At 39.3% G+C, this 27,849-nt stretch overlaps 1 protein-coding gene and 1 pseudogene across 2 annotated transcripts; one reads left to right on the top strand and one right to left on the bottom strand.

Moving 5' to 3' along the window:
• Positions 1 to 622: 622 nt before the first annotated feature.
• KNG1 (kininogen 1) lies at positions 623 to 27,849 on the top strand. Its single transcript, XM_079101024.1, is given in 11 exon segments — positions 623 to 985; positions 987 to 1,028; positions 3,568 to 3,678; positions 6,179 to 6,263; positions 9,686 to 9,858; positions 10,905 to 11,012; positions 18,225 to 18,309; positions 19,178 to 19,350; positions 23,915 to 24,022; positions 24,133 to 24,219; positions 25,622 to 27,849. Coding segments are annotated over 11 exon segments (1,962 nt in total). The 5' UTR covers positions 623 to 832; the 3' UTR covers positions 26,459 to 27,849.
• Positions 13,536 to 14,591, bottom strand: LOC306637998 (mitochondrial nicotinamide adenine dinucleotide transporter SLC25A51-like; annotated as a pseudogene). The gene has a single exon. The product of its transcript is annotated as a mitochondrial nicotinamide adenine dinucleotide transporter SLC25A51-like (transcript).

Below are 27,849 nucleotides of genomic sequence, written 5' to 3'. Positions count from 1 at the left end.
GAGAGCTTCTTTCTTCCAAAATTTCAATTTTATCAAAAAGGTTGTCTAGATGTGGTGATAAAATACACCCATATCCACCAAACCAGAAACAAGAAGCAAGGACAGGCTTTACTCAATCCATGTCTTCTTATACTTCTCCTTTGTCTCTTACCCTGGGGAAGATTTTCCTTTATAGAACTAATACAATTCAGCAGAAAGAGGCTGGCTTGGCCAGAGGTCAGATAAGATGGCAAGAGTTTATTTCCAGTTATACTAATTCCTGGGTGAAATTCCCAGAACTCATTCGATACTCCTTTGCTTAGGTTCCCAGGCATACAATATAATTGATAGCAGCCTGCTTTTATGCAGATAAATATCCTGCGAAGAAATTTTATATGAAAGGTGTCTGCATATTTCACTCATTGTTGCTTTGTTTACATTTGTAGTAACCTTCACAAATGACTTTGGGAAAGTCACAAGGAAATAACAACTACTTGGTGTTTTTTTTCTCTCCTCCTTTATTAGATTCTGCTCTAATTTGCTATGCAAAGTTGTGCAATCACTTGAAAATGTGCTATGTGCTCCCATGTGCTTTCCAAAGGCAAACAGGCAGGTTAATGACCCCAGTGTTGTAACATTCTAGCCCAAAATCTGCTCGATAAACTCAGCAGTGCTATTTATCCTCTTGGAAGAGAGCAAATAGTGTATGGCATTAGGACCCTGAGTGTTGAGGCCCCAAGTGTTGAGGTAGAGAGAGAAAAGGACGAAGGAGACAAGAAACTGAATCAGCATCCAAATTGACTCCCAATTCCAAGTGAAACCATCTCTCAGATTCTACAGGAGATTGTGAATCATGAAACTAATTACCATCCTTTTCCTCTACTCCAGGCTGCTAGCAAGTTTAACCCAGGAATCTGTCACCCAGGAAATTGACTGCGATGATGAGGATGTATTTAAGGCTGTGGATGCTGCTCTGAAGAAATATAACAGTAGGAACCAAAGTGGCAAACCAGTTTGTGTTGTACCGTATAATTGAGGTCAATAAGACGGTAAGTTATATTGTACCTTGAAGTCACTTGGGATTTGTGCTATCACTCAGAGCCCAGTTCCCTCTCCCTCTCTCTGTCTCCCTCCCTCTCTCTTTCTCTCCCTTTTTCTCTCTCTCTTTCATACACATACACACACACACACACACACACACACACACACACACACACAGAGCCAACAACAACAACAGCTACCAGAGACTGATAATCAATTGGAAAAGACCAACACAACTCTCTGGTCTGTGGTAGAGGGCAGGGTATGACTAGTCTTTGGGCAAACAAGATTGGCTTTTTGGATGGTCAGAAAAAGTAGAATCCTAGTGTTGCACACCTGTAATCCCAGAGACCTAGGAGGCTGAGGCAGAAGGATCACAGTTTGAGGCCAGTCTCAGCAACTTAGTGAGAAGCTATCTTAAAATTAAAAAGAAAAAGGACTGAGGGTGTAACTCAGTGAGAAAGTGCCTGTGGATTCAATCCTCAGTAAGGCAGGGCAGTGGGGGTGGGGAGGCGAGGAAGCCAGAGCAATCTCCTAGAATGAAATCAAACAGGTAGGTAGAGAAAGTTGAAAGGAGTACACAGGAGAATCCAAGAATTGAGTGGGCCTGCAGTAGAGGATTCACTACATCTCTGGCCCAAAAATACAATCTAAAGACCCCTAAACCTTAAATGAGAAGGGGTTCACTGTGTAGTGTGTCTAGGAGGAGTCAGGGATGAGATTAGCATGATTCTCCTGCATGAGACAAAATATCTGCCATGATGTCTTTATGGCTGAGTGCACCAAGGTTAATAGCATATTTGGGTTGATTTTGTTTTTTGTTTCTTGCTTTTGTTTTGGGGAACAGGGCTTTGTGAATACGAGGCAGATTCTTTGCCATGGAGCTACATCCCAACTCTAGGTTTATTTTTAATATAATTTCTCTCTGCCTTGATGGACTCTGGTAGAAAAAATGCATCCTGCATAATTTCAATGAAATATAAAATCTTTCTAGAGTTTGTTTAAATTTCATTATAAAAGACTATTTCTCTGGATTAATTAAGCAACTGTTTACTTCATTAGAAAAAAATACCACCCTATGACATAAGGGTAAAGAAGAAAACCCCAGCAGAAATAGTTTTTTATTTTATCTTTTTTTTCAGAAAGCAAAATGGAACCATTTTGTTTCACAATCCAGTATGTTTGTGTAAGGAATTCTGCTTCCTGGTGCTCTCAGGTAGAAGTCCATAAGTGGTGTCTTCATCAGCTGATATTCATGGCAAATGTGGGCTTTGGTCTAAAATGTCCATATTGTTTTGCTTTATCCTGACTTTGCCATGTGAGTACAGCTTCTATCACCTCCTGCTCCTAGGCAGCAAGGAATTTGGGATATCATCTTGTTTGACTCCATCATCTCCCAGATACAGATCCTGTGACTAGGCAGGCTGAAAGAACAGTATCCTGGGTTGTAGAAGACCAAGGAGGTGTGGCTGGCTCTGCCTTCCTGGGGTGGTGAGGCTGTCTGAGACATGCCCTGTCTTCTGGAAGACCTCCTGCTCTCAGCTGCAACATGAGTGGTTGGACAGAGCCAGAGTTCTGTATCTGAACACTTGTCTAACTCACCTTTGCACATTAAAACTCATTGTATGACATCTGAGAAAAATTAGGTCCCTCAAAAAGGAACGAAGTACTGATATAGTCCACAGCATCCTGCATCCTTTCAGGCTAAGTATCCTTAGCATCCTTTCATGACTTTAAAGATACTATGCAAAGTGAGAGAAGTCATATACAAGGACCACATGCTGTATGATTCCACTGATAAGAAATGTCTTCAATAGGCAAATACATAGAGATGGAGAGTAGATTATTGCCTTTTGGGAGATGGAGAAAGGAAAAATGGGAAGTAACTGCTAATGACTAAGAATGGGTACAGGGTTTCTTTTGTGGGGGAGATCAAATGGTCTGAGATGGATTGAAGCAATAATTGTAAATATACTAAAAAATATTGAATTGTACAGTTTAGGTAGGTGAATTGAATGGCACATAATTTTATCTCAATAAAGCTGCTTTAAAAAATGTGGGGATGGAGAAAAATTAGAAAATAAAGAAAATAAACATTCTAAAATCATGCATTATTAATACTGCCACACAGAGATAATTGTTAACAGTTTTTAAATAAAAATCTTTCCTTTTGAATTATAAAAATACATGTTTATTGGGGAAAATGTCAGAAAATTTAGAAATTAAAAAAGTGAAAGTGAAAGATAATTATAATCCCACTGAGAGACAAATATTTTAACAGATTGCTACATATCTTTCCTGACTGTTAAAAGATATATGTATATGTAAGTCAATTTTTTTTTTTCAAAAAATGAGCTAATCTATTTGTAAATGTAACATGAACTTTGCTCCAAGGAAATATTTATAAAAATATAAGTATTTATATTTTAGTAAATGCATGGCTCTCATCTAATCAAACCAATATTTATAACTATCTCAGAACCCACTCAGATTATTTACTGGTGAGTCAGCTGGATGAACTCCATAATTTGTGGTTGCTCTTTTCAGGTCGATCCTGAAACATTTTATTCCTTCAAGTATCAAATCCAGGAGGGTGATTGTCCTGTTCAAAGTGGCAAAACCTGGCAGGATTGTGACTACAAGGGAGCAGAGGAAGCTGTGAGTACGTAGTATGAAAACACAAAAATTGTACGTATTCATTGGGGGCCATGTGATGTTCTGATTCTGTGTTCATTGCGTAATGTTTAAATCAGGTTAAACATATCTCTCTCCTCAAACATTTATCCTTTATTGTGACAAAAATTCAAAATCCTTTCTTCTAGAGCTTTCTGAAATACACAGTACATAACTATTATCTATCCTCACCCTGCTGTGCAATGGCACACCAGAACTTCTCACTCTCACTAACTGCAACTTGGTACCCATTGATCAACCTCACCCTCCCCAGCACCCCCTTCACACACACACACATACACACACACACACACACACACACACACACACATCTGACACTACTCTCCTCAGCCTCTGGTAAACACTATTCTATATTCCATGTATGAATGAGATCACATGGTACCTTTCTGTGCCTGACTTATTTCACTAGCGTAATGATCTCCAATTCCATCCACATTGGTGCAAATGACAATTCTACCCTTCTTAATGATGGAACAGTATTCTGTTATGTACATGTACCACGTGTTTTTCTGTATCCATTCATCAGTGGTGAATTGTTTTACTTGTTCAGGGATAATTAAGATTACTGAGCCAGTTTTTGAGGGAGGCACATAGACCTTCAAATTTGTCAGATGCTTAATTAATATCTGTGTTCTTGCATAGATAGAAAAATCATAGATAAGCCCTCCACGAGAAAAAGATCCTAGTGATCACTCAGGACATGTGGGTCAGATCCCAGAGAGAGAGCAGAACAACATTTGGGCTGAGCTCAAGGTCCAATGAGGGAAGAATGTGGGTGCTTCATCTGCTTGAGCCTGCGTACAAATCTTGGCTTTGCCTTTAATTACCTGGGTGGTAGCAGGAAAGCTGCTTGACCTCTCTAATCTGATGTTCTCTCCTATAAAAAGGGGATATCTACCTCATTGCAATGTTGGAGGAGGAAATGAGATAAATTGCGCAGGACCTTGTTAAGAAAGGCTGTCTTTAAAAGGGGGCATTAAAAATCAAAACAAAGCAATAAACACACTGAAACCACCCAGAGTCAGCTGGGCATGGTGGTGCACGCCTGTAATCCCAGCAGCTCGAGAGGCTGAGACAGGAGGATCAGGAGTTCAAAGCCAGCCTCAGCAAGAGCGAGACACTAAGTAACTCAGTGAGACCCCATCTCTAAATTTTAAAATACAAAAAATAGGGCTGGGGATGTGGCTCAGTGCCTGAGTGCCCTGAGTTCAATCCCCAGTACCTGCCCCCTCCCCCCCCCCCAAGAAAAAAGAAAAATTGCCAAAATAAAATAAAATAAATCACCCATAATTAGCCAAAAGTCTACCACATGCTTGGCACACCAAAGGGGTTATTTTGCCTTGAATAAGGGAAGCTGGAGTTTGTGTCTGCCTGAAAAGCAAGCCTCTCTTCCCATGGATTCCCCTCTTTGATGTCAGAATATTGGCATACTGTGTGCGTTTTGAACATGACAGTCACCTGTAGTTATAAAAGGGCTCAGGACTCCTAGTCAGGAGAACAGGATGGGCCTGCTGGTTCTGCCTTCTCACTGATCGGCTGGCAGGTAGGGCTACAGAGCAGCTGTGCCCTGCACTGCCTGCTGCCTAGGGCTGTGGGGATGAAGAAGATGTGCTTTATCCTAATAGGATAGCATCTGTTGTTTAGGGTAAGTCCAGTGGGTGTGGCTGAAGAATGACATGACAGACAAAAACAAAGACACTGCTCAACAAGAAGTGGAAAGCTGCCAAAGAGGCTGTGGTGTGGTGGCCTCCACTGTATGTTTGCACACTTCTTCACAACAACACTGTGAAACAGGTGTGGCATAGATCCTACGAGATGGGTAAACTGAGACTCCGAGAGGCAAAGGGACTTGTCAGAGGGAACAGGGAGCAAGTGGCAATGCTAAGGTCCTTGCTCTTTCTAATAGGTTAATTTGAAGCTTGTGCAAATGGTGTTAATCCACCAAAATTGAGAGGTAAAGGAAGCAGAGAGTTTAGCAGGCGGTTCTAAGGCACTGTGTCCATCTTGGTGAAAAAGAAGTGTCCCCGAGGCTCTGCACACTCACACCTAAAAGCTTTAGCATTCATACTGCTTCTCCTCTGACACATCATGAATATCAGTAGACTGTAAAAATAATCACGAGGCTACAAAAGCTCTCAATCTCACGCCTGTAATCCCAGTGACTGAGGAAATAGGACTCCAAGTTCAAAGCCAGCCTCAGTAACTTAGTGAGGCTCTAAGCAACTTAACCAGACCCTGTTTCTAAATAAAATATAAAAAGTCTGAGGTCGTGGCTCAGTGGTAAAACTCCACTGGGTTCAATCCCTAATACCAAAAAAAAAAAAAAAAAAAAAAAAAAAAAAAAAAAAAAAAAAAAATTACTGTTAGAAAAAACAAATCTTCACACAGTCATATTTAGCAACTCTACTGGGTGGACTTCTCCATAGAGAAGATTGGGGTAAATAGTTTTTGTTTTTTCTTCTAGGCTACGGGAGAATGCACGGCCACCGTGGGGAAAAGGGGGAGTACGAAATTCTCCGTGGCTACCCAGATCTGCCAGATTACTCCAGGTAGCTGATATATCTGGTGGCACTGCCCAGAGGGAGCAGGGAGTTTAGCTATTTCGATGTATCTGGAACACAACCCAGGCCAGGCGACAGTCCTCTCCAGAGGGTGGCAGTTGCAATGTCATTGAAATGCTTGGGGGTGTTGCGGTGTGGGTGGGTGGAGCTGCAGATTCCTGACTCTGGGCCAGCTTGTGCCAGTCATCTCACCAGACCCATCCCAACTCTCTTCCTCACCTGCCGCTTTGATGGGGTGGGGGCCCTGCGCTGCCTAAGGGTGAGAAGACAGACCTGCCCGCCATTATAGGCAGCATCCCAGAATAAGGTCAGCAGAGGCTTTGAGGTCAGTGCTGCCTGGAGCCTTTCAGAGCTCTTTGTCACCTGTTTCACATTCACTTGAGAGGTAGCAGTGCCCACTGCACAGCAGCCCTGGGAGGCTGAAAGGAGAGGATACGCCTGAAGGCGCTAGGTCTAGCAATCTTGATAATTATTAATGATAATCTGGACAGAAATAATAGCTAACATCTATTGGGCATCCATAGTTCTAGGTACTTCACATGCGTGAACTTATTTAATCCTCACAGCAACTCTTTGGGATTGGTATTAGTGTCACCGTTTTTCGGATGAGGAAACTGAAGCCCAGAGCAGTAAAATAACTTGTCCCAGATCCCACAGATAGGAAGTAACAGAGTTAACAGAATAAAACCTCAATGAATGAAATTGCTTAAGATCATAATTATGGAGCAAGTGATCAACAAGTATGACCACTCAGCCCTTTTGCTAATGTGGCAGAGGTGCCAAGTGTAGAGGAATGGGCACATCTGGGTGATACTGGGCACAAAATTCTCATGCCTTCTGCAAGACATGAGGGTTCCAAAACAGCCTCCTCAGCCTCCTTAGCCTCTTCAGCGCCACTGTCGTACAGCCTCACAGTGATAGAGGCCAGTGTTCTGTATACTGGCCTTAATTGTCCATCTGGAACTCACAAATTTTAGGTCCCTGGAGTTCTGGTTCTTACAAGAGGTCGAATTCAAAGAAAAACTGGCCAAGTCAGAAGAGAAATCACAATTTAAAATCTTTATTTTGATTTTTAAATTTTTAAAAATCTCTCCAGAAATGTCAGGGTAGGGTGGAAAATTATTTAGTCGCTCAGAAAAGCTGAATGTACTTCTTTCTTGACTCTTGTCACCCTCAAAAATCTGTCCTTCTCTTCTCTCACTCCACTCAATCTTCTGAATAAAAACTAGTTGGAGACAAGGCAAACTGCTGGTCTTGTCTCCATCTCCCCCTCTACCTTCTGTGTCCATTTCCTCTTACTCTTTCTTTTTCCAGTAATTATCAGTGATTCTCATTTTTTCCACTGAATTCCTCTCCAGTTTGTTGGTTGGTTGGTTGGTACGGCGGGGGTGGGGGGGCGTTGAATCCAGGGGTGTTCTACCACTGAGCTACACCCTCGGCCCTTTTGATCTTTTAAGACAGGGTCTTAGGGTCTTGCTAAACTGCCAAGGCTGACCTCTGACTTGCAATCCTCCTGCCTTAGCCTCCTGAGTTGCTGGGATTACAGGCATGTACCAGATGCCCTGCACTCCCCTCCAGATTTCTAACTTTGCCTATTACCCCAATTCAACATAAGTTCTGCAGGGAGAGTTGCATATTTGCCCAGTTAATATTTTTCTGACATCTATTTATGGAGAGAAATCCAAAAAAGGGGTGTGAGGACAGTCATGTTGAGCAGCTAACCACTGAGGGGAAGCACCAAAGCTGGCCTCCTTCCTGTTAGGCTCTTCGGTACCCACCAGGTGAGGAAGCATCAGGCTCTCAGGGGGTGGCCCCGCCAGGCATGCCAACTCACTCTGCAGCTATGTTCCCCTTTCCAGGGCTAGGTATGTTTGTTGTGAACTTTACTTGATAATGTTATAGACTCTTTCTCAAATATTTCATATCATTTTATCAGAAACCCTTCAGTAGGTCCCCATTCTTACAGTACACCCTACCTCACACACTTCAGGAGGTCTCTGATACCCTGGACTCACATGGAGAATGTTGAATATGTGCATTTTCCTGGGGAGGGGGCTATAACCTTCATCAGATCCACCCCAGAGCCTGTGTCCCTTTGAATATAGTTGAATATGAAGGCAATGGGCACCCCTGGCCTAGGGAGTGAGGCCCTGGCTCAGCAACTGACTGACGCTCTCCACTGCCTCTTCTCAAAGCTCTGGTAATGTGTGTATGCCGCGTCCCTCGTTAATTAAATAAATTGAATTTTCTCTTAGAGATTTCCCTGACCTCACTCTGGGGTTTTACAAGCTCTTGCTGAATTATATTGAAATGATCCATCCACACTTCTGTCTCTCCCATCCTTCACAGAAGTGACCATTACTAACACATCAAGGTCTCCCCCCAACCCAGCTCAGCACCTGGCCTATCCCAGCAGGTGCAGATCAATCTCAAAGGAAGGTGCGTGATACCTTTGCCTTTTCACACGTGCACCATCCCGCTCACCTTGACTAAAGAGAAAGCCCTTGGCCTTCAGCGCTCTTCATATGAAAATACAGCCAGGCAACCCTACATCTTCCTTCCTCCAGTGGTTTCTTTTAGGTGATGAATCAAATCCTAAACATGAAAATCTAAGAAATTTTAGCAATATTGTGTGATATAAAAAGTTTTAAAAATGAACCTGTTTTTGGGCTGGCTCTTTTTACTTTTCTAAGAGCAAAGAACACATTTGTCCAATGGAATTTATATGAAATGCATTAAACCCCGAGTTAAGTTTCAGCTTTCATGATCACTGAAAAATAAATAATATATCTGTAATTTTTTAAGTAAAAGGATATATTTACATATCACTTTTGTAATTTAAAAATACTTTAAAATAAATATAAGGGCTGGGGACATAGTTCAGTGGTAAAGCACTTGTCGAACATACGCAAGGCTCTGGATTCAATCTCTAAGCACCACAAAAATTAATTAAATACATTGAAAATAATTTTGCGTAACATCGTGTTATGCAAACATAAGATGTTTCTGAGTGAATGATGGTTCCCCCCTGACTAAAAAGAAGTTTTGCGTTCTTGCTTTTCCTACTGTATGTAGAGTTGACTGCAAAGTTTATTAAAGCTTTCTAGATTATATTCTTGGCTGGATGCCGTGGCACACACCTGTAATCCCAGTGCCTTGGGAGGCTGAGGCAGGAGAACTAGAAGTTCAAGGTCAACCTCAGCAATGTAGCAAGACCCAGTCTCAAGTTTTCAAAACTAAATAGAAAGGTTGGAGATGTAGCTCAGTGGTAAAGTACCCCTGGGTTCAATCCCCAGTACTAAAAAGTATTAAATAAATAAATTAATTAATTATCTTCCTAAAGGCCAGGACAATGTATCAGATACTGGTTTTGATAGCTAACACTGCCATTATACCTTCTCTCCATTCAGCTGAAGGCCCTGTGTTGACAGCCCAATACACCTGCCATGGCTGTGTGCATCCCATATCAACTGAGAGCCCCGACCTGGAGCCCATTTTGAAACATGCCATTCAACATTTTAACAACAACACAAATCATTCCTACCTCTTTGCTCTTGGAGAAGTAAAAAGAGCCCAAAGACAGGTTTGTTTTGAAATTTTTCATGTCACACAATGTGGTTAAACATTTCTTAGATCTTTACTTTTAGGGTTTTATCACCTAAACTAATTCACTGTTGGAAAGAAAAGGTTAGATTGCGGCTGTGTTTTCATGTGGAGGGCACTGAAGGCACAGGGAGTGAGGAGGTGCAAGATGCAAAGGAAAATGGGTGTCTAGGCACAAACCCTTCCTTTCACAACTGTTCTAGTGAGCAAGTAGTCACCATTACATATTCTTCCCAGAGACGGGGGAATGGAAAAGTCATTCTGGCTTTAGAGTTAAAAAATTCGTAAGAGCATTTTGGTATCACCAGCCAAACATTTCCCCAAAATATTGTGTCTTGAAAAGGCTGCCTGATTTTCTGCAATACCCCCTAAATGACAGTTTCCATAACATCATGGAAATAATCCTAATAATCTGGATTTTCTTTTTTATTATTGGTTCAGTTCACCAAGTCTTTTCTGCTAGTTCATTGGGTCCCTTGCTTTTCAGGTTCTTCTGAGTGATTCACTTTGGTCAGTAACATTCTCTGAATTTAATACACCTATGACTTGTCTGGAGGCAAGACACACTTTTTACTCAGTTTGTCCACATACAGCTAGCAGAGCAGTCAGCTCAGAATAAAGAAGGAAAATCCCACTGTCTATTGTCCTTAGAAACTATGAAGGCCACTCCTGCTCCAAAATTTTCTTATGTAGATGAGCATTATTGTTTCACAAAATTTGCTGCAACTTTTCTCTCTGCAGAATGGCAGAGGAAATATTGCTAGGTCTTATTTAAGGAAATATAGCAACTCCATCTATGATTGCTTTTCATTTGTAAATGGGTGTGAATGTGTGTGTCTGTGTGAGAATGTGTTGTGTGTGTCTCAGGCTGCTCAATATTATTCAGTGATAACTTTTGTCAAGAAATAACAATCGTTTTCTTGAGCACTTATGTCCTGCAGTGTTTTAAACTCCTCATAACTTTTATATCTCACTGTGAATAATATTTAAATTGTACTTTAAATACTTATCCCAAAATTGTTGCAGGTGGTGGCTGGATGGAACTATGAAATTACCTACTCAATTGTGCAAACTGACTGTCTCAAAAAGGATTTTCTACTCTTAACTCCAGACTGCAAGTCCCTTTCCAATGGTGTAAGTGCCCCAAAGTCTAATTATAAAGTTCTTCAATTTTGTTTACAGTATTCAAAGGCATAAGAACCATCAGGCTATGTGACAAGACCGTCCCTAAACCATAAGTGACATTAGCAAATCATATTCACATTCACTCAGTATTCCTAGTCAAGCTTACCTCAAAGAACCTGCGCATCTAGCAATTAAGTATTTACAGAGTATACCGTATTTCACCGCATAATCATTGCAGCCTGATTTTCAGCGCAAAAAATTGGTGTATAACCTTTCATCTGTAAAGGTCCCAAGGTATACTTTTGTTCTCAAGCCGCTTTAAAGGAAAACAGAGCAACAGTGAATTGGCCGGTGGTACACGAAGGCACATTTTTCGTGCGCACAGCGACCCCGGAGCCTAGAATTCTCAGCGCCCCGCGCTGTCAGTGTATTTCCAAAAGACGATTTGTGAGATTTCTTTAGAGCGCTGCATTGTTAATGGTATTGTCATTAAACCCAATAAAGAGCCATAGCTACAAGGGGAGTCTATTGGCAAGGGAAGCTGCCATGAGCAAGTCACGTGATGTGGCAAGCCTTGCGTCTCCCAGTGATAGCTAAAGGGTGCCTGCAATGAATCGACGTTCCAAGCATTTCTTTCTGATTACGGGTAAATATAAAATCTATTCTGCCAGTTTCAAGCTGAAAGTGGTTATGGTCGCTGTACAGCATGGAAACAAACCCGTGGAAAGAGTTTTCAGTGAATGAAAACTAACTTCAGTGAATGAAAGTTAACAACAACAACAAAAAAAGATCTGCAAAAAATTTGGCATAAAATCTGCGACCATTGTGAGGTGAAATACAGTAACCAGGGACTAGGAATGGCCCGAGACAAACGATGAAACTGCCAGATTTGCCTTTGTTGTATCTTCACACTTTTTCTACTTCCTGGGGAGAGTTGAAGAAGGAGGCTAGGACACCGAGCCCAAATGTGTCCTGCAGCTCCACACAGGACAGTTCCTCACTTCAAACTTTTTTCTGCTGGTTTTCTCACTTTCCCTCTTCTACCTTTATCTTTAATAATAACATTCTGATTCTCTATCCCTTGGTGGCCCTTTATAGGATGATATCGTGTCATCTCAAACACAATATGTTAAAATGGTGTCTCTCAAGTTGGGAGTGGTTGGTGAAGATTAAAATGGCTAAGGCATCTTTTCCCAGGGATATTTTCATTGTAGCAGCAGACTGTCCTTTAACCAAGGAATTGCTGCAAATCCTTTAATCTACTTCTAAAATTCTGTTATATAGGGGGGGGGAGGGGGGAGGAATCCAGACCACAGGACGTTAATTTTGGTGTTATTTTTAATTAGAAATAAATTATGTATGCAGCTTTAGGAAACTGTTAAGTAAATGATGGTATAAATATAGACTAGAATACTGTTTATAGAGATTTTAGTAGCATAATAGAATGGTTGTAATATGTTTAGTAAAAAAAAACCAAAATATCAGGTTACAGAACTACACATACAGATTCATGCTGTTACCGATCTGGTGCCTTCCAAGAAACTGAGGCAGCACGAAAACCCCCTCTTCAAATCCTGATTCTTGCAATCAAGTCAGAGAGTTTTCAGACGTGTCGCTCAGAGTAACAGGAATGAGTTTATTAAAGAGATAGGGAAAAGGGAAGGGGACACTCTCAAGAGAGAGTGCGTCCTCTCAGAGACAAGAGTGCCTCTCCTGCACTCCAGTTTTATTGGAGAGCCCAGAAAAGTTTCCAGAGAGTTCCACCCAGGTCCACCTTTTGATTTTTGGCTGACAGCAAGGTGACATCAGATTTTTAAGTCCCCACTGTCATGGCAACTTAGGTCACCTTAGACCATGCTGATCAGTTCTAAATGGATTCCTTTTTTAAAAAAATAATTTTTTAGTTGTAGATGGACACAATACCTTTATTTCATTTATGTATTTTTATGTGGCGCTGAGGATCGAACTCAGTGCTTCACACATGCTAGGCAAGTGCTTTGTCACTGAGCTATAACCCCGGCCCCTAATTGGATTCTTAACCATACATTCTTCCAGATTTTATGGTTAGAAGGAACTATCCTTATCTCCCAGAGTTTCAAGATCTGGTCATAAAAGTCTCCTCCCTCAGGGTAACTTGGGTTCCTCTGATCAACATTATTTTGGCCCTGCATTTCTCCTGCGGTGAGCTGGTAGTTTGCTGAAGAATGTGACATACCCTTTCCACTGAGGCCAGGCATGGATGCAGGTAAATTGCATCTTGGAAAAGAAAGCATGTGGGGGTCAGCACAGTAGAATCATCTTATAGAATTATTCTCTTAACCTTGTGTTCCCACCATTGACATCTTTTTTTTTTCCTATTGAAACTTTTTATTGTTTTATTTTTGTTGTTGAGGCTTAAGGAAATTAACTTTGCCCATAATTCATGCAACCTGGACTTAGTTGCATAATTCATGCAACACGAACTTATATTTGAGCCAATTAGTAATAAGGTCAAATTACATTCTTAGGTCTATTTAGTTGATAGATGGCACTTCACCAATGACTCCTCTCATATAACCTTTAGCAAGAACTCATAAGTAGCATTGATTATGCCCCAAGAGATGAGGGACCCATGGTAATTCAGATGGGCACCTCTGAAAAGATTTGTCAGTTTCCTGTCCCGTTCTAGCCAGATTGTTTTGAAAACCTTGGGGAAAGACTGAAATTCCCCACCAATCTGAGACTGTATGCGAGTTTTTACAACATTAACTGGAAAAAACAAGAATCCCAACATGGCACCCAACAGACCTCCACAGATAAAGTCATTGACCAAATGAGCACTGTGAGTCATTGCGGTAGGCAGGTGCTCCTTAATGGGACCTCGAAGACCAAAGAAAAGGACATTGCTGAATCCATTGCGGAAAAGAATGGGCACCAAACCTCGATAATACTCTCCAATTCCATGACATTTCAATGCCCTGAAAGCCTGATAAGTGTTTGTGAACTTGTCATGATGCTTGTGGTCTTGAAGCAATGTCTGAACTCTTTCCAATGGAGTGAAAATGGCTTCTGTTGTCCCTGCAAGTACTGCCGCCACGCCACGGGTTGCAAACTCTGGGGCACTGACGTGCTTCTGGAGAAGGCAAGACAAATCCTCATACAGACCAAACATAAGTGCCAGGGTGGTGGTTTTCTGCATTAATAGCGGAAGAATTCCACGATACAAGTTTCTAAATCCATCCCTCCTCAACTGAAGCACCGCATCGCGGGTTTTGATTCCATAGAGCTGCTGTCGGAACAGGATTTTCTGGATGGGAAATGTGATGGCTACGTTGTTGAAAGCTGCGCAGCAGCCACACAGTAATGCTTCATCTCACCGACATTTGTGATGTGAGGGGAGATGTCTTGTTTTGAAGACGTAAGGATTGGTGGCCTCTTTTCATGAGCTTCTGAATCCATCATGTTGCTTAAGATCTTTTGTTTTCATGAAGGATTTTTTTAACCTGTGACACCAGCTGAGCCTGGTGGTATGAGGGATGATAGTTTTTTGGCAACTTTCCCAATTTCTTCCATTGTGACTGGTTTGTCAGGTTCTTTCTTCTGGGGTCAATTTTGATAACTGGATTTCCATGGCTGCGGGCGCCCAGCCCCATGCCCCGAGCCACCCGCCCTCAGGACCGCAGCGAGCCACCATTGACGTCTTTCTGTCTGCTAACAAATTCATGCAAATAGGTAAACTAAATAGGAATATAAAATGTGATGAAACCTTCTGCGTTGTATGCTTAGTAAGCTATTTGAAATTGTATAGATATAAATGTTATGTAGCATGTCATCTCTTCACAACAAAAAGAAATTCAGGGTTGGATGATGTCACAAAGCCAGTGAGGTTTTTGTTATAACTTCTTCGAGACTCTACTTCCTTAATTGTAAGGTAGGAAATGGTAATGGCACCTATCTCACAGAGTTTTTATAATAATAAAGGAAATGAAATATAAAGGAAATATTTTGCCCACAATTTGTAAGATTGAAGACCTTGGTGGGGCACTGTAGTACACACCTGTAATCCCAGCAGCTGGGGAGACTGAGGTAGGAGGATCGCAAGTTCAAAACTAGTCTCAGCAACTTATCAAGGCCCTAAGTGACTTAGTGAGACCCTGTCTTTAAATAAAATGCAAAAAAGGGCTGGGGATGTGGCTCAGTGATTAAGTGCCCCTGGGTTCAATCCCTGGTATTAAAAAAAAAAAAAAATTGAAAAGCTTGCTATTCAAGGTATAGTTCATAGACCAGTAGCATCAGTATCTCAAGGAAGCTTGTTAGAAAACCAGTATCTTGAAACCTGACACTCACTGAACCCAGAATTTGCATGTTAACACGATTTTCGGATTATTTGTGTGTACATTAAAGTTTTAAAAGCAGTGATTTAAGAGGTTTTATGAGTAATTCCCAATCTACACAGCTTATTAAAATCACTTGGCTACCTTTTAAAAATACTTATTTTGGGGCATTCCCCAAGACTTGCTGACTTAATTGGTCTAGGGTGGGTCCCTGGAGTTAGAATGATGTAAAAGCTTCTCAGTGAATCAGATGCCAAACAGAATCAAGAACCACAGGGCTTCTCCCAGCATCCTCCTACCCATCCAAAATGACACTTATTATTTGTGTGTTCCTTTATTGGAAATACACTTATTAATTAAAAAAAAAAAAACTTTGAGAATATATAGAAACATAGAAAAAACAATTTTGAACCATAATGCCAAAGACCCAAAGACATCTTAATGTATTTTCCTCTCAGTGGGAAACAGTTATGGGCAAATTTTAGTGGCTTTTCCTTATAATAGTTGTAATTGTTTTACATAGTATATTTTTTTCACATAAGAATTTTTCCATGTTGTTAAAATTATTTTTTAAACAATTGTATAATATTCTAATGAAGACATCATAAATTATTTTAACAATTATTCTCCTACTTTTAGATATTTGAGTTATTTCCTTATTTCATTATCATTAAAAATTCACCAAACATTCAGTACTTTTTTAAGAAGACAGTTATTTCATAAATATTTTTAGTTTTAATTTTCTCAATCAACAATGTAGTTACTACCTATTTATCCATAATATTTTCATATATATTAGAAATTTAAGGATTGAACTCATGAATTATCACCTATACCCTTTTCCCATTTCTCTGAGAGGAATTTGATTGAATTGGAAAAGAGCATTTATATATTAAAGGTATTGGTGCTTTGCCACATTTTCTGTTTATACTGGTCAGTTCTCATGATAGTATTTCTGACTTAAAATAACTTTTGCTCCTAGGTGACCAAATCTACCAATATTTTCCTTTCAAACTCTTCATTTGCACAGCAGTCATTTTACTTTTTTCCTAGTTTATATATGGTCAATATTTCTAAATATAGCTTTCAAATCTGTCTGGAATTAATTTTGATATGTGAGTTATTTAAATTTATTTTTTCAATAGAATAGGACAACTTCTCAACATTCTTACCTTCTGTGTAAATTTGTGGCAAACTTTATCCCATAATGGTTTCTTGTGGAAGATCTGATCTCTATTTTGTACGAATACTTTTATGTTTTAATAGCCATGATATCATATTAGATTTAAACGTGATTATTATTCTAAAGTTTGTATGTCCAAAACCACCCTTTCAATAAGTTTGCAAGAAAAACCTACAGTGTCACATTGATTGGAATTGCTTTGCTTTCTTTCCTAAATTAATTTGAGGAGACTCAACATATATACCATCTCTTGTCTTTTTAGTCAAGAATTTGTTACGGCTTTCTGTTTAGTCAAGTTTTATTTTCTATTTCTAAAGTTGTGTGATTTTATTTATATATACCCAGGACATTTCTCAACAATATTATTCCTAGGTTTTATTTTTGTTTTTGCTTCGTTATTACTGTTAAGAATTAAATCGCATTGTTTCTCTTTTTATTGTCTTCTCTTTTTAGTCAGTAGTAGTTATATACAAATGTATCATTTTTATAGATTTACCTTATATGCAGGAACTTTGCCGAACTCTTTGATCAACTTTTAATAACTTTTTATTGATCCATTTGATCTAGGTATATAATTATATATTTTGCAAATAATATTCTCATTTCCCTTTTTTTTTTTTTTTTTTTTTTTTAAGCTGGGGATTGAACCCAGAGGCTCTTACCCGCTGAGCCACATCCCCAGCCCTTTTTATTTTTTATTTTGAGATAGGGTCTCAATAAGTTGCTTACTGCCTCTCTAAGTTGCTGAGGCTGGCTTTGAACTTTCAACCCTCCTTCCCCAGCTTTCCCAGCTTCCCCAGCAACTGGGATTACAGGCCTGCACCACTGAGGTTTGGCTCCTCTTTCTTAATGACATTTTTGTTTTTGGCTGGGGAGGGGTGATGGTTCTGTGTCTCACTGAATGAACCTTAACTTCCAGAATTCTTTTTTGAAATGACCCTCACCACATAGTTGTCCCCCCGCCCCCCGAAAGAAAATTTAGAATTTTCTAGCATTTTGTTATTATGTATGCTATTTGCTGTGAGTTCCACACTGACATTCTTTATCATGTTAGGGAAGCATCCTTATGTTTCTGCTCTTTAAAGAGTTCTTTTTTAAAAAGTAAGGAATTGGTGTCATACTTAGCAAATGCTTTAAAGTATTTGTTAAGGTATCTGTTTCCATTTTTTTTCTTTTAAAAAGGTAAAGATGGGCTGAGGTTGTAGCTCAGTGGCAGAGCACTTGCCCAGTATTTATAGGGCCTTGGATTCAGACCTAATACTACAAAAAGGAAAAAGCAAAAGGAAATGGAAAAATTTTCCAAGTAAATTAAAAATGAAATAACTTTATTACAGCTTCAAGGATCATATATTTTATAAAAATAATAAAGTTTACAAATAAAGAATAAGCAAAGCTATATCAAGGCAAACATAAATGAAAAGGACCTAGAAGAACAGTATAAAGTAAAATTCAAGGTAACAATGATTCATAAATGATGTCATTATATTTACATGGTTATTACATCTATGCTAAGTATTCATTTCATGTTATTTCATCTTCTCTGTGGTTATGTAGGGAATATTTTTGTTGGTGTTATTGATTCTATTACCTATTTCTTATTTTCTCTTTTGCAATTATACTGTGTTTTATCCCCCTCCCCTGATGCATTGATTTGGAAAATAGACATCTTAGTTTTTAAATTTTATTAGTTGTTTAAATATTTTAATTTTGCTTTTTAAAAACCAGGACATGGGTGAATGTACAGATAGTGCATTTGTGGATCCTCAGCTAAGAATTGCTTCCTTCTCACAGAACTGTAACATTCATCCAGGTGAGAGATAACATGTGTTGCCACCCAACAGTGAAATAGTGGCCCTAGACACCTGGCTGAGTCTTTTCATATAAACCATGCTTTTGTTCCCCTGACATCGTGCAAAGTCTTTGTAGCCTATAGTTCTTCCTAAGACCTTCGTAACCCTCCCCCACCTAGTGTGCCACACCTGCAAGTAGTCAGAGGGAATGTGGTGAGAGCAGGGAAAATATCCACTTTTGGGGCAAAACTGGCCTTCGGGCACCATGCCAGCTGGTCTTACTTATGTACAAGTTGTTCTTAAATCTGGTGCTGTAAATTCAACATTACTGTCTTGTTTTTTTTCCATTCAGCATAAAATCCTTCCAACTCATGTTGGAATTCTTTTTTCATGTTATAATGGAGGAAAGAGAGATAGTGTGAGTTGATGATCAACTCAGTATTTCTTATAAAAAGAGTTGGCTTCGTCATATATGGGAAACAGTCATATACATTGCATGATGAGAAGCATTACTGAAACTGCCTGTTCATCAGAACCACAAGACTTGAAATTTTCCCATTGGCGAGTCACCCCTTTAAATTAAACATTGTTTTTTACAATTTTCATCAAAAATGCCAAAAAAAAAAAAATCAGGAAAAGTGTAGCATACTGATTGAGTCACGGTCACCCTCTGGTTGAATTTGTTCACCTAAACACACTGGGCTCTGAGGAGGGGAACAAAGAGAGACAGGAGATGAAGGTCACACTGAGGACATTCCCTGACTCACCACTGGACCTGAATTACCATGTGGCCCTCTATTAATTAGGATGCTGGGTCTTGTGTGGGAGAAGTACTAGGCTAGACCACTTCTCCAGTGCACAGGCTGACTTAAAGTCTCATTCTTTCAGGAGAGGATTTTGTACAACCACATCCCAAGATTTGTCCTGGCTGCCCCTTGGAAATACCTGTTGACAGCCCTGAGCTGAAAGAGGCACTTACTCATTCCATTGCAAAGCTTAATGCAGAAAATAATGAAACTTTCTATTTCAAGATTGACACCGTGAAAAGAGCTGCAGCACAGGTCTGTAAATTATGCTAAAAAATATGAATGTTATAGTCTATGTGCAAATTGCTTGCTACTTTTACCACAAATCTTGGCTCTGGATTGGGAAACAGTTTATTTGGTAGTGGAATATGGTAGATTTGAATTCTGAACCCAACTTCTCTGCCTGCTTCATGTATGACTTTAGGTGTCTTAAAACATTCTGTTTACTATCTATAAATGACTGACTAGAGTGCAGATAAGAAAATGTATGTCAAATCACTTTTCAAACTCTAAAATTCTGTCCAAATACCAGCAACTATATTATAATTAATAAAATTCGGGACTAGGAAAAACGAGACTTTTATTCTATGACTTTATTCTATGATTTTATTCATCTCTCGTTATAAGAACACAGGGCCTTGGGTTCAGCCACATCAGTCAATCGCTCATTGACTGGACCCTCCACACTCTGTTATCTGCATGTAGTTTTTCCTACTGTTTCTGATGCCCTTCCCTCTTAGAGATGCACATGCCTCGTCAGTAGAAGATAAGGGTTACTCTCATCTGGACAGCTGTACCTAACGGCATCTGCCACTGGCATCCTGGGTGACCCCAGGAGTCATTCAAACTACCTTTGTGGCCCCATCTGTGCAATGAGTGGCTGGATTAGAAAAACCCAAATCCCTACCAGTTCCAAAAGTCTATGACTGTCGTGTCCGTGGGCACATTCCTATTGCGGAGACTCAAAGCTGGCTTGCCTAGCTACAAGCTAAACTAGAACTAGAATCGTTATTACAGCCAGCCAACCTGATCTTCATAGTCTGGTGAGGAAATTCTCACTTAAAAACTCATACTTTTGACTCAGTAATTGAATTTCTAGAAATCTAAAATAGAAGTCTTAATGTACAATGATATTCACTGCAGTTTTAATTTTAAGATCAAATAATGGTTAGCTGTCAAAATGATCAATAATAAAAAAGCAAATGGTTATACAGTTCCTGCTATATCCCTTCAATGGAGTGTTAAGTAGCAAATTTTTTTTGTTTGATTTTTGTTTGGTACCAGGGATTGAACCCAGGGGTTTAACCATGTGGCTGGGGGTGAGCCACATCCCTAGCCCCCCTTTTATTTTTTAATTTATTTTTATTGTAAACAAATGGGATACATCTTGTTTCTCTGTTTGTACATGAAGTAGAGGCATACCATTTGTGTAATCACATCCCTAGCCCTTTTATATTTTTATTTTGAGACAGAATCTCTCTAAGTTGCTGAGGTTGGCTTTGAACTCATCATCCTCCTGCCTTAGCCTCCCAAGCTGCTGGGATTACAGGTGTGCACCAGGGCACCCAGCATTAAAGAGCAATTTAAAAGTGTCTTTGTGAGGACTGCTTGATGTGGGCAATGTCTTGTTACAGTAGTCAATGAAAAAACAAAAGGGCCAGAAAGTTGAATAAACATTGTTCTCAGCTATGTTATAAAAAGCACAGAAAGCAATACTGAAGAGACAAATGTTTCAGAATGTTCACAGTGGTGGGTTTCTGGTGAGGGCATAACGGGCTATTTATTTTTATCTTTCTAATTTCTTATGTTAGTTTTATAATCTAAAAAAGTAACCTGGCTTAATTAACATAACTCACAACTGGCACTTAGATGTATAGCTCAGGTGCCCCACCACCCAATCCCTGACCTCACTGTCATGTAACCCCCCTAGGCTTGCTTGAAGAGATGCCCATCCATGCCACAAACTTTTGTTTGTGCCAGCTTTACTTTGCACTTTACATGTTCACTCTCCTGTGAAAACCCCATCTTTTTTTTTTTCTTTCTTTTTTTGGTACCATGGATTTAACCCAGGGGTACTTAACTACTGAGCCACATTCCCAGACTCTTTTATATTTTTATTTTGAGACATAATCTCACTAAGTTGCTGAGACTGGCTTTGAACTTGAGATCCTTCTACCTCAACCTCCTGAGCTTCTGGGAAAACAGGTGTGCGCCACCTTGCCCCTGATAAATCCCTTTATTCTTAATGACACAGGAGCCATCTGCCATGTATTGCAAGTCAGAGGTGTGCTGTCAAGAGGGGACGACTCATTCTCAAACATGAGCCTGTCATCCCTGAGCAGCTGCAGTTCTCCTTGTAGATTAACATCCTAGTATGAGTGTGTGTTTACACTAAGGATACCAGGGCACCCCAAGCAGTAATGCTGTGAACCGAAGGGAGTTGCACCCCCTTCAGTTAGTTGTCAAATCAATCTGAATACAGGAAAATTTCAAACGCCCTTGAAACAGATGAATCTTCACTGACTTTTTTTTTTTGTTTGTTTGTTTTCATTTAAAAAGAACAATATGACTGCTTACACTTGGTCACTTGAGGCAGCCTTGGCGGAAGGAACCAGTTTAGGGGAAATTAATTAACCATTTGATGATGTGCTGAAAATCGTTCACCAAATGGCCAATTTGACAAATTGCTGAGACTGCTTTGTAGTTTTAGTCTTGCCTTGGCTTTGCGTGTTTAGTCCTGTTTGGAGGCACATCCATTCCAAATTGGATTGATATTTCAGATACCAAACACTTTGTGAATCTTCTGTTTTCACATTAGTGAGTGAAATTTCTGACCTGTGCTGTCTGCTTTGCCCTGCCCCCACTCCTGCTGGCCCTGAGGCTGTGGGTGCTCCTGCCTGCCTTGACTCAGAAGAATAAGTGCCAGAAATCTGTGTCTGCTTCTTCGAGGGTTTTTCCTTTGATGAAGTTGTAAAAATATCAAGGAATATGAATATATATCTGAGATTTTTTGTGCACATTGTCATATCAAACTCCTTGCAAGTATGACCATCTCTATTCACAAGACCTGGGTATGAGACACTGGTTAAGGATCTTGATTTGAATTTTATTCCTACCAGCAGTGATTGGGGCTGCCTGTTTCCCACACCTAACTAACACCAGGCATCATCGATGTTTTTATCCTTGTGAACACAGGAGATTAAAAATGATGTTGCACTGCTTTTCAAATATGCACTTCATTAGTCATTAATAAAATTAAACTTTTTTTCAGGCTTAATATGCATTTTAACTTCTTATCTGAAATGCCTGGTCAGGTCCCTTGTCCATACTTTAGTGTTGGGCTTTATATGCATAAGAATATTATCCTACATCGTAATTTTCCTACATTGCCTTTTTACATTGCTTCTTGGGATTTTTGAGAATCCATTTTCATTTTTGTCTCATCAAATTTAAACAGTTCCCCCTTACTTTAGGGGTCCTTATTCTATTTTTTATTGAAAAAGACATGCCTCATTCTGAATTCTAATGAATATATATTTATATTATTCTAGTTATTTTCTTTCAGTTTTTAAATTCACTTGGGGTTTATGTTGCTACTTGGTTTTCTCTACTTAAAAAAAAAATAAAAGGGTTGGGCAGGAAGGGTTTAATCTGGAAAGACTTGATAAAAATGGTACCTGATAATGATGGCAGAGTGGTTGTGATCTTGAGACTCTAAAATGGAAGATACTACTAACTTAACCATACTTGTCCAACAAAACCATGTCAGAAAATACGGAAGTTTAGTTCTTTATTGACTCTCCTCTGCAAACCTCCCATTATCACACATGCTTTAAAAAAGCATAAAGAGATAAAGAAGGCTTGTAGTTTGCTTTTTATAAATGCAAGATTACACTACTCTCTGTAACTTCCTTTTTTTTTTCAATAATGGCTCTCCCTCCAGGTCAACAGATAAAGATACCAAGTATTCTTTTTAATAGCTGCATAATATTACAAAGACATACTACATTTAAAATGATTAAGGCCTATAATTAAATACTGAACGATTTGGTCAAGAAATTTGGCTATAAAATGCTTAATGGAAGACAGCATTATGCAGTGATTAAAACCATTGTTAGAGACGGAAATAATTTCTTAATATTAAACAAATGTGAGAAACCAGGCATGGTGGTGCACACCTGTAATCTCAACTACTCAGGAGACTGAGGCCAGAGGATTGCAAATTTAAGGACAGCCTTGCAACTTAGCAAGACCTTGTCTCAAAATAAGAAATAAAAATTAAAAAATTAAAAAAGGCTAGGGGTTGAGACCCTGGTACTGGTTAAAATCCCACTACTGCAAAAAAGAAAAAAAAAAAATAGAGAGAGAGAGAGAGAGAGAGAGAGAGAGAGAGTGTGTGTGTGTGTGTGTGTGAGAGAGAGAGAGAGAGAGAGAGAGGGGGGCAAAAAAAATTTCAAATATTTTTATTAATTTCATTATTTTATAATTTCTATAGTGCTAACTCAGCATTTACATTGATTCAAGATTTGGTAAGAAAAGAAGATCGGCAGGACAACAAGTAATGTTTGATTAAAATAGAATTCTAGCCTGCTTTCTTCCATTTAGTAAAGAAAAGGAAACCAACAGCCAAATATTTTTAATGTTCAAACAAACTGAAACTTTATTATGAAATGTTTGTACTTCTTGGGTATAACTCTTAAAGTTAGTCAGTATGTAATTAAAATATCAAGATCCTCTCTTAAAATTCCTTACGGTAAAAAATATAACTTATTTTACACATATTTATTAAGCATGAATTTGGGGCTAATTAATCTTCCAGGTGGTGGCTGGGAAGAAATTTTTTATTGAGTTCACAGCCAGGGAAACCACATGCTCCAAGGAAAATAACACAGAGTTGACGGAAAGTTGTGAGACCAAAACACCTGGTGTGAGTAGTACCTTGACTACTTTTTCACTATTGGATGTTTTAAGTAGCACTTATTTAAGTGTCTTATGAATAACACTGATCTTTCTTTGGGCTTCTGTTTCCATTAATAGCAAAGTCTAAGCTGCAATGCTGAAGTTTATGTGATACCTTGGGAGAAAAAAATTTACCCTACTATCAACTGTCAAGCACGAGGAATGGTATGATTTTGATTGCCATCATCTCCATCAGTTTGGGGTCAATTCTGTTTATTCTGCAGAGTCATGTTGGGAGAATGAACCATTACTGAAATGAACTGGGGAACTATCTTTTTTAAAGAGGGAGAAATCTCACATTTCTTCTGATTAGAAAAGAGGGCAGCAATCCCCTTGATCGCTTCTCACATATCCCCTGGAAGCTTCTGTGGACTGGTAGTGAGAGGCAGCCCCTGTTGTGAGGTGCTCACACTGGATGCTCACCTTCAGGTAGAGCCTGGGGCTGATCAGCACTGAGTTGTGCTCTGTTTACATCCAAGGCACTTTGTTGAAATGCAGACTCTCAAGCTCATTTCATATTTACTGAATCAGAATCCACAACTAAACAAGATCCCCAAGGGATTTAGACACATGGTTCAAGTCTGAAAAGAATTAGTTTGTATCATCTTTTTAACTCTTAAAAGAACTCTGGTAAGTGAGTAGCACTTTCCCCACTGTCAAGGCTGAGACACTAAAAATGAGAGAACTGAAGTCCCAGAGTGAATAATAGCATTATTAAGTGCTTCCTCTGTCCCAGATACTGTATAGAATCTTCACACACATTCTCCATTAGTGCTCCTGTAACCCTCTGAGGCAGGTACTTTTATTATTCTGTTTTTGCAGAAAAGTGAAGCTAGTGGCATTTGGGTCAAATCAGAGCTCACCCCTTCATCACACAAATGATTACTAGAGGATCTGGCTTGATTCCAAAGCTCATATTCTTTCACTACCAAACACAACTTTCAACCATCACTTTCTCATAGACAGTAAAAATCTAGGTAGAAATAACCTGCAAATTCATATTTTTCAATACAAGTTGCCTCTTCTCCCCTGTTCTGACGCAGGTTCCTGTCATAGGTGTGTACATGTGTAGTCTAACAAAACAAAGACTGCATTGCAAGCTTGTGAACATATCCTAATGTGTCTCAGTCCAATGAAGTGGCCGTGGGTATATGCCCCCTAAAATATTTAGTTCATAAAGCCACTTAGGGTCTTTGCAGATAAAAGCAATAATGGTGGTAATAGAAATAGTATCAATTAATAAATAGTGTACAGTGGGTTTATATAATCATAAGTTTAGGAGATAATCTAGAGATCATGTAGTTTAATCACTCAGTTTTTCCAGATGGAGGAAAAAACTCTCCATTTTATATTAGAGTATTACTAAGAACAATAATCAAAGTTCACACATTTCAAGATCAATCAAAAGAGGAAAAGTTCATCCTTTCTGGAAGATTAATACAATATTTAAAATCTGACAAAGACCTGCCCCATTATAAATCAAGATAGCATTGGCAGACCTTAGTCTCTTTTTCTCTGATAGTGTGGTTTTTGCAATAATGTGTTCATTTTAATATTTCCTGTTTAGATGACATGGATGAAAAGGCCTCCAGGTTTTTCACCTTTTCGATTAGCACAACCAGAGAAAACAAGAGGAGGAACAACTGTAAGTCTACCCTACACTTCTATGGCACCTGTGCAAGATGAAGAGCAGGATCCAGAAAAAGAGGAAGGACCCACTCGTGGGCGTGGGCAGGGCCGTGAAAAGAAAATGAAACATGGGCTTGGCCATGGTCATAAATATGAGCATGAGCAAGGCCGTGGGCACCAAAGAGGGCATGGGCTTGGTCATGGACCTCGAAAGCAATATATCCTTGGCCATGGTCAACAACAACAACATGACCTTGATCATGGACATCAACCCAAACTTGACTTTGATCTTGAACATGGCCTTGACCATGGATATAAACATAAACTTAAGCATGGTCATGGTCATGGTCATGGAAAACATAAAAATAAAGACAAAAACAATGGAAAGCTCAATGAACAGAGACCAGAGCATTTGGCAAGCTCTTCTGAAGATAGTACTCCATCTTCTACACAGACACAAGAGAAGACAGAAGGACCAACACTCATCCCTTCCCTAGCCCAGCCAGGTGTAGCAGTTACCTTTTCTGCCTTTCAGGACTCAGATCTCATTGAAGCTCTGACACCTCCCGTGCCACCAACTCCCACAGAGAATGATGATGATTGGATCCCTGATATCCAGATAGAACCAAATAGCCTTTCATTTGAGTCAATACCTGATTTTCCAGAAACAAAGTCCCCCAAATGTCCTGGACGTCCCTGGAAACCAGTTAATGGAAAGAATCCAACCATGGAAATGAAAGAATTTCATGATTTTGATCTTTCTGATGCTCTTTAAGAATTTTTGCAGCCCCGGGTATTTTTTAACACCTCATCTTCCCCTCTCCCCATTATCCAAATACAAATATCCTAATACGAGGCACCATAACCACAAAACTTCAGAACAGCCTAGGGAGAAGTAGTGAGCCTCCTAATAGGGACACCATCAATCTCTATGAACTGTATAAAATTGTGTACCAGAGATCTAAATCCTTTCTGAGTCTTTCTCACAAGTTTTCTAAATTGGCAAAGAAAATGAATAAACAAATGTGCCTTACTGCCTACTGCCATTTACTTTTCTGATAATGAATGTGTACCTCAAATGTACTTTATCAGTTTTCCATACTAAGACTTGCCATTCTGAGCAAACTGACACCTGATCCCTAAGTGTGTATGAAAATAAGGAAAGTCAAAAGACTGAATGCTGAACTTTTTAATGGTGTAAAATTAAGTTAAGTGGTGGCACACGCCTGTAATCTCAGCAGCTTGTGAGGCTGAGGCAGGAGGATCATGAGTTCAAAGCCAGCCTCAGCAACTTAGCAAGGCCCTAAGCAACTAAGTGACACCCTGTCTCTAAATAAAGTATAAAAAAGAGCTGGGGATGTGACTCAGTGGTAAAGCTCCCCTGGGTTCAATCCCTGGTACCAAATAATAAAAATAAAAAATAAAATTAAGTTAAAACTTCTATATATCAAAGAGGGATGACAAGAAAGAGAGACAGGTTAGCCAAAGGGAAGGAAAGGGAAAATTAAATTAATTGACTTTCTCTTTCCACAGTGGGTTACTTCTATCAAATACATACTTCCACTTGATCAAGTTATTCTGATAATTCCCTTTCTGGGTGCAAGTGTTTCTTACAGGTCAATCATTTCTGTTTACTCATTAACTATTATTTGCAACGAGGCCTTTAAATAGTTTTTATTTTATTTTATTTTTTTTTGCTAAGGTTAAATTGAGTAATCCTTAGTGTTCAAAAGTTCTGAATTTGATGATAAGGATGAAAAGCAGAGGAAGTAATATCAAAGCAGTTTGCTAAGCAAACTTTATTCTTTTAATTGACAAGGGAATATCATAGACTGTGACGCCAACTTTGTTCAGAAATTTTATGAGGAAATTCCTCTTTAGCCTCACTTTAAAATCACATCATCTTTGTATTAGGATATTGAAAACCATTGACATTTGTAAAAGAATATGATGGTCTTTCCTTGCCTCATAGTGCAAGGGAGGCTTATGTTTTATAACCTGTGCTGTACTTTTGCCTACAGAAACAAGATATGGCTTTAAACAGCCACACCTGCCTGGGAATACATGTGTTGCTGCTATTATAATTTATTGAGCTCTGGGTTTTTATTTCATTTCAAACATTACCTGCACTTTTAAATAAAGAACCAATGATATCAGGAAAAAGTC

This window comes from Sciurus vulgaris (genome assembly GCF_902686455.1).
Source record: "Sciurus vulgaris genome assembly, chromosome: 10".
Taxonomy (NCBI): domain Eukaryota; kingdom Metazoa; phylum Chordata; class Mammalia; order Rodentia; family Sciuridae; genus Sciurus; species Sciurus vulgaris.
The sequence above is the reverse complement of the archived record's forward strand: the minus strand, read 5'-3'. Positions and strand labels throughout refer to the sequence as shown.